The sequence below is a fragment of the Pimephales promelas genome, chromosome 3 (assembly GCF_988280905.1).
Source record: "Pimephales promelas chromosome 3, fPimPro1.hap1.1, whole genome shotgun sequence".
In the NCBI taxonomy this organism is placed as follows: domain Eukaryota; kingdom Metazoa; phylum Chordata; class Actinopteri; order Cypriniformes; family Leuciscidae; genus Pimephales; species Pimephales promelas.
Genome location: NC_142771.1, coordinates 5,713,914 through 5,721,749, shown reverse-complemented (window position 1 = coordinate 5,721,749; position 7,836 = coordinate 5,713,914). Strand labels below are relative to the sequence as shown.

General features: G+C 40.0%; 1 protein-coding gene across 1 annotated transcript; it reads left to right on the top strand.

Moving 5' to 3' along the window:
• The first annotated feature begins 3,873 nt into the window (after nt 1-3,873).
• On the top strand, nt 3,874-4,832 carry LOC120490928 (gap junction alpha-1 protein-like). The gene has a single exon (XM_039688452.2). It carries the CDS (start codon nt 4,030-4,032, stop codon nt 4,789-4,791), a length of 762 nt encoding a protein of 253 aa, XP_039544386.2. The 5' UTR covers nt 3,874-4,029; the 3' UTR covers nt 4,792-4,832.
• The last annotated feature ends 3,004 nt before the right edge of the window (nt 4,833-7,836 follow it).

The following is a 7,836-nucleotide window of genomic DNA, read 5'->3' as shown; positions in this document are numbered from 1 at the left end:
AAGACCTGATATAACGCTGAAAACAACAACAACAACAACAACAACAACAAAAAAACAGTAGCCTAATAATGATAGTCATTAAGCATTTGCCTAAATCCAAACAGCAACTTTTCTTATTTTTCCAGTGTAACTCAGAAGGTCCCCTTATCAGGATAATGTATTCTTATTTTGTAAAATCCAAATAAGATTTACAGATTTTTATTAGGAAGCATTTAAACAATGTTAGTATGAAGGAAATGTATGTACATTTTTAAAATAATTTCTACATTAAACACAATACGGCACGCCATCGCATTCGCGACTCTGATTAAAGGCGACGTATAGCCTACTTCCGGTTTTCTTCCCACCGGAGCCATTTCAAAATGACGGCTGCGTGAAATCAGCGTATTGACCTGCTTTAGGAGGCTTGAGGACTGCAGATGTGAACAGAGAATAAACTGCAATGCCTGTAATGTAAAAGGCCTATGACAACGGACAGCAGATCGTTCTTGATATGCCAAACCACATGTGTTCAAGAACTTGCAAGTGGTGGAAAGGTGGAGTAATCAAACTTAATATTATACACTTAAAGGAGAACTCCGGCGCAAAATGAAGCTTTGGTCTAATAAAACTTTGGTACCTAGCTAACCGTTCTCTGAGATTTGTTTTCATGATAATCGAATGTAAAGAGTTTTATCTCTAAAACTGTTTAGCGTATAACACTAGTAAATGGGGGCATATAATAAGTAAAAAGAAGTCGCTAGTTAATACCTAGCCTGGGAAAACCCAGACAACTTCCAGCAAATTTAGATTTGCTCTGAAAGTTAGTCTGGCAAATAGCTCATTCAAGCCCATTTCCAATCCATCGAAATCGCGGCACCAATCAGAAACGTTGGGGCGGGCTTTGTCGACAGCACTGGGACTTTGAAGCAGATTTTGTAGCCTACATTACAAAGATGGACGCCGCCGTCGAACATCACTCGTTCGAATCAGCTATCGCGTCTGTTTTAAGCGATTTGAACATTTCCTTTTTGATAAAAACCGAGCAACACTCTCATCTCATCATATCTCCATCGCTCTGGGGTGCGTTTCCCGTACAATGACATAGTTCACTGTTTCACTACCACAGTACGATGCATCGTTGGAAAAATCAACTAGCTAGTCACGACTGTTTAGCGAAACCCACTGTCGCAAAGTATCGTTCAACCACGTTGGTTTCGCACGTGGTGGAGTAATAACTGCTTTTAATGAAACTCTTTGAGATCCAATTAACGCTAGATTTGTTTTATATAAATTACAGACATGTCATCTGAGGACTATTTCTAATTGTTCTCAGTTATTTTGCTTTATTACCAGACTCAATATTTGGCTCGTTCTTACATAGTAGAGCACGTTCGCACATGCGCACTCTACAAACACGTTACTTCAAATCTTTTGAAAAACTAAGACGTAAATTACATTTGTATGTATTATAAATAAAAGGCATCGGTTGTACTGAAGGTCAGCTTGCTTTTTTTGCTCAAGATAAGGATTTATTACCTCCAAATGTCATGCAATATAGAAACGATGCCTCTAACCACAGGTCGAGAGCTGTCGTTCAAACCACACAACTTTGCGATGCTGTTTGCGAATGTTCGTTGGAACGATGGTTTTGGGAAACACCGACTCGTTAAACTATGCAGATAACGACGGAACTTGCGACCATAGTAGGCTAACGATGCTTTCGGGAAACGCACCCCAGATTGTTTTTAGGTCTACCCGCGACGTCCGTTGGTGACGCCCCTCTGGAAATGATTTGTCTATGACGCTTTACCAGACCATAACTCTGTTACAACTGAGAATGGTCTAGTTTTAACCAGGCTAAGTTTATACCACTAATAAGGCTCAAAACAGCCCCACACTAACACAGTAACATAATGAGGGTCCCTACATGCAAAACGAAGCATTGAGAACTTTTGTAAGTGTACAGACCGTTTAATAAGAAGATACTTTATAAAGACAGTTCACTTCGTGTATACAGGCAGGAGAAAACTCGACAAGTGGAACCACGAACGCTGTTCATTCAGTTCAGAAGTTCGCCAAACTTCATACAGTTCAGATCACTCAGCACGACGTTCGTAGTTTGACTTATCGAGACTGTTTTCCAAGATGGCTCCTGTCTGTATACCCGAAGTGGACTGTCTTTATAAAGTATCTTCTTATCAAACGGTCTGTACACTTACAAAGTTCTCAATGCTTCATTTTGCATGTATGGACCCTCATTATGTTACTGTGTTAGTGTGGAGCTATTTTGAGCCTTGTTAGTGGTATAAACTAGCGATTTCTTTTTACTTATTATATGCCCCCATATGATAGCTTTATACGCTTAACAGTTTTTAGAAATTAAACTCTTTACCAGTATTGTGCACTCGAGACTCGGTCTCGAGACCATATTTTAATGGACTCGGTCTTGTCATGGACTCGTGTGCAATTTGACTCGGAATTGACTCGTACTCGAACATATCGGGAGCCGGGACTCGGACTTATTCCCGAGTCCACTTGAGTACCAAAAAATGCCATGATTATTACTGTTGTGAATGTTAATATTTCTTTGAATTGTTGTTTGATTGAAACGTCCAATGATTGCGGACTTTCTTGTGCGCAACTGCACATGACTTGAGACTATAATGTTCACGGCATGCAAATGCAGCAGGACCCAGGTCAGATGTGATGTGGAGCCTCTAGCTCAACTATGTATTGAAAATGTCTGTCTTATCATCCTTAACTCAGTTTGCATATTAGAGCCACACAGAATTCGTGTGCAGTAATGTTCTGTGAAAGAGCACTTACTGATTGTAACAATTGTAAGTAATAATTATAATTAAATTACCTTGACACCACTATGTGACCTTTTTACCATTACAGTGCACATGATTCCATGGTATATTTGGTTTACTGTTTGAGTATGGTGCCAATTTTATTGTTACCACCAAATATTTTACACATTCTTGAAGATATCTTTAAGTCTGGTTTGAGACCCAACCTTAGGTTATCCAACCTCTCTGGTCTCGGTCTCGACTCGGACTCGACTCTCTTTGGTCACGGTCTCGACTCGGACTCGACTCTCTTTGGTCACGGTCTCGACTCGGACTCGACTCTCTTTGGTCACGGTCTCGACTCGGACTCGACTCTCTTTGGTCACGGTCTCGACTCGGACTCGAGTGTGCTAGTCTCGACTACAACACTGCTCTTTACATTCGATTATCATGAAAACAAATCTCAGAGAACGGTTAACTAGGTACCAAAGTTTTATTACACCAAAGGTTCATTTTGCGCCGGAGTTCTCCTTTAATAGAGCGACTTCGACAATTTCATAAGGTTTTGCTCTTCTAAGTTGAAGAAGCTTGTAGAGAAAGAAGTGATTGAGCAGGACCTAAAAACTCTAAGTTATGACAGTCATGCGAATCATCAAATTTTGTGCATGCATGTGGTTTCTACTTTCATTCCTCGAGTGTCTTATAAGGAGGGAATGTTTGACAGCTGTGCCTCACTTTACAAGCCTCTCCTCGTTTTACTTCTCTCCAGGTAAGCTTCTTAGAAAGTCTTGTAACTTTTTTTTCCAAAGTGGCAGTAATATAATAACTGGAAGAACTGACATATGCTAAATAAATAAATCAATAATGGTCTCCGTCAATCAATGTCATACCTGCGTAGCATGTTTTCCTCATGTTAAAGAGGCTTTCTGTAAAAAGTGTCACGATAGCATTTGCTTGAGAACTTTTAACAGCAGGTACGTTAATGTTAAAGCGGTCATATGATGTTGATTTGAAAGTGTTTACAATTTATGGTTGCAAACTAAGACAAACAGTATTTTTTCAACATTAGTGGAACATTTTCAGTTAATGGGGAGGAAAAAAAAAATATCGGTTTGATATTTTCTTACCTAATTGGAATTGCAATGAAAATGATGCAATTTTTAGATGTCAGTCAAGTGTCCAAATCCTTTTTTGGGGGGGTTCACTGTACATATTACATCTCAGCTTTCTATTTTTTAGCTAGAACACCCTCAGGATGGGTGAGTGGGGTACATTGGTAAAACTTCTTGAGAAGGTGCAAGTCCACTCCACAGCGGTAGGGAAGGCCTGGCTCTCTGTGCTCTTCATCTTCCGGATCGTACTTCTGGGATCCGCAGTTGAGTCTGCTTGGAATGATGAGCAGACGGCTTTTAAGTGCAATACCCAGCAGCCTGGTTGTGAAAATGTCTGCTATGACAAATCCTTCCCCATCTCACATGTGCGATTATGGGTGGTTCAGATTATCTTTGTGTCCACTCCTACGCTTCTGTACCTGGCGCATGTGATCTACACGATCCATCAGGAGGAAAAAAAGGAGAGAAAAAAAACAGAGGCTGATGGTGGCAACACAAATCAAGGCTCAGAGACAAAAAACAATGCTCCCAAGAAGATGAAGATGAAGAAGAAGAAGGGTGCCATCCTGTACACCTACATCTTTAGTATATTGAGCAAGTCTATCTTTGAGGTGGTCTTCCTGGTCATCCAGTGGTACATTTATGGCTTCAGTCTGTCTGAGGTGTACACCTGCGAGCGTTGGCCTTGCCCCCATCGGGTGGACTGTTTCCTCTCTCGACCCACGGAGAAGACTGTCTTTATTATCATCATGCTGGTGGTTTCTCTGGTCTCACTTGCGCTTAACGTCACAGAGCTCTTCTGTGAACTATACAAACAGAAGTTCCAGCCTGAAGAACACCAGGACGATGATGAGCAGTTGAGGCACATGAGCAATCCACAGTGTTCCAAAAAAGTTTACGTGTAACTACAATTATAAATTTAAAGTACAAAATATAGGTAATTGTATTGAAACTGTATTAAAATCGTTTGTAATCAGATTACAGTTACATTTTAAAAAGTATTTTTAGAATCGAACGTTAATCCGGATACATTTGGAAACGCTCTCGGTCCACACTCATCTTTTCAAGCGTTTTCCAAAAAGTCTCTTATTCACACTGAAACGTCACAAAACGCTAAATTCACCTTACTGCGAATGCGTAAATCCTCATTAAAGCTCACTGACATGATGCAGACGGAACAAGACCTTAGGAAAATATCACACAAATCTTACACTCTTAGGCCGTGTGTCCACCAAAGCGTTTTTCCACGCGCCTGGCGTATGTTTTCAATTGTTTTGAATGGGAGCGCCACGTTTTTTAAACGCCATGAGCGTAACGAGGCGCTGAGCGTTTTTTTTTTCACGCTGAAGCGCCCAGCGTTTTTACTGGTCGCTGGGAGTTGAAAAATGTTCAACTTTGGATAAAACGCAGCGCTCATCACTGTCACTTTTTACCCAGCCGTCCAATCACAGTGGAGGAGGGGCGGGACTAATACCACACCGACCAACTGTCACAACATTCAAACTGCTGCGGATATTCTGTATCATAGCAACGAAACGTCTCAACGGAAAAAACGCTACACTGCCAAAACGCTCTAAAGCACCCAAAGCACGGCGTCTTCAGCAGAGCGTCTAGCGTTTTCAGCTGTCCTTTGGTGGACACACGGCCATAGAAGAAAAGGTTCTATATAGAACCTTAAAAGGTTCTATTAGCACTATGTATTTGGAACCCCTAAAAGGTTCTATACACTCTTAAAAAAAGGGTTCTATATAGAACTCTGGGGTTGCATTCTTGGCCAATAGAACCTTTTACCAAAAAAATGGATCTATATAGAACCATTTTGGAGTTCCATATATGAAGCGGGGGATGAAACCATTTCTGGTTCTAAATAGAACCATTTCTTCTAAGAGTGTATGACAGGATCTAGCCTGGTTAAAAACAGACCATTCTCAGTTATAACAGAGTTATGGTTTGGCAAAGCATCATAGACAAAGCGTCACCAACGGACGTCGCGGATAGACCTGAAACCAATCAGAGCGATGAAGGAGATGACGTATGCAGAGCGGCGGCCGGTGGAGAAACATCTCCGAGTGTTGTTCTTTGCTCAGTTTTTTACAAAAAAGGAAACGTTCAAATCGCTTAAAACAGACGTGATAGCTGATTCGAACGAGTGATGTTCAACGGCGGCCGGCGTCCATCTTTGTAATGTAAGCTTCAAAATCCCAGTGCTGTCGTCATCGTGTAAGGCCCGCCCCAACATTTCTGATTGGTGCTTCGATTTCGATCAGAGCAAATCTAAATTTGACGCTGACGTAATGTTGAAGTTACTGCCTCGAAAGGGAACATCTCCACTTATTATCGTATCCTCGGTTCCCTGGGTGGCGTGAACGAAACATTACGTTAGTTAGCTACCGGGCTCGCTATTTTGTCAGCTGTACTAGTTCAGACTCGTGATTCTGACGTAATTGTCGCGCCCATGCATTTTATACTGCCCACGAACCTGTCAGTATTTGCATACTTCGCGACAATAGAGTGTCGAACTTATGACGTCACTTTGTAGGACAATTTGGAAGTTAGCGGCGCATGGGTTCCCTCGATCGAAAAGCTACGCATTTTCCCCAAAGACTTTTGGAAAAATTGCAAAAAATGAGATCTAGGTTCCACAAAGAGTTGTGAACCTCACATTTTGTCTATCAAGATAATCTTTACAAGTTAATCCAAAATTTATACATTTTGAAGCCTATATAAAGTTTAAAAAACACAAGCAGACACAGACCTTATTTCAGGCGATTCAGCAAAAACCCATTAAAAAACCCATAGACTTTAGGGCGAGGGAACCGGAAGTGCTAAAATGCTAACTCACTTCCGCGTTTTAGCCTACAAAGTGACTTCATGACTTCAGCACTCTATTGGCCAGCTGTCCCCACCTGGCGTTAGCCAATAAGATTTCAGCGAAAGTGGAGAAGGCAGGAGTTCCCATATACTTCACACTTTGGATTGTGCCTTTAAGCAAAGGAGATAAGATTTTTTTTTATTCCATAATAATAAAGTTTAAAAGACAGTTTTCCATACAAAGTTTTTGTCTTTTATGTTTTTTTACCTTGTTTTCTAAATAAGTCTAAACTCTTTGGCTTTGAAGACTGTTATTTTTCAGCACTGTTCATTTCTTAATCTTGCCAAAGGAATAAATACATGAAACAAGGAAATTTAAAGTGAAAGCTCAGAAAAAGCCAAAGGCATCAGCCTCCCCTTAGGCCAAATGGAAAGGATCCAAATTTACTTTCAAGGAATTTTCTTCATTGGTATTGAGGTGAAGAATCGTTCAAAAACATTTCTGAAGTAACTGGGAATGTATTGAATGTGAAGAATACGACAAAAGAAGTTCCTCTGTTTTTTTGGGGTTTTTTTGTGAGTATACAAATGTTGGAAGCAGGAAACTCAAGAGAGTGATTTGCATAATTGCACCCTTCATTTTAGAGCCTAAATGAAGAATCATGTCATACTGTATCTCTGTTTCAAACCATTAAAAAACAGTCAGTTACGACCTTTAATTCAAGATAAATATTACAATTTGATTACAAAAGATGCGTCTACGCTTTGAAGTTTTTAAATCTGAGTTACCACGGGATTTAGAAATGTTCATCATTGTGTGACTTCTCAATATTACAGGGATTAATTAAAATATTCTGGCAGTGGACAGACTGAAGGACTCAACATGTATATTTTTCCAATCATTGGACACTTGTTTACACCTGATATTAATATCTATGTTAGGTGATCCGATCACAAGAAGTCTGAGACATTGTTCAAACCTCTGTATGAATTTATCTCATCACTTGTGATTGGATTTTATTGAGGGTTTATGATGGTGTGATTGTGTAAATATATTAATAAAAATGCAAATACGCTTACAGAAATATACATTTTACAGACATTATTAAAAGGCATCTGATATCGCATATACTTGAACA

Bases quoted from the DNA above. Each gene is read 5' to 3' on its own strand.
- LOC120490928 (XM_039688452.2), top strand. From the start codon at position 4,030: ATGGGTGAGTGGGGTACATTGGTAAAACTTCTTGAGAAGGTGCAAGTC.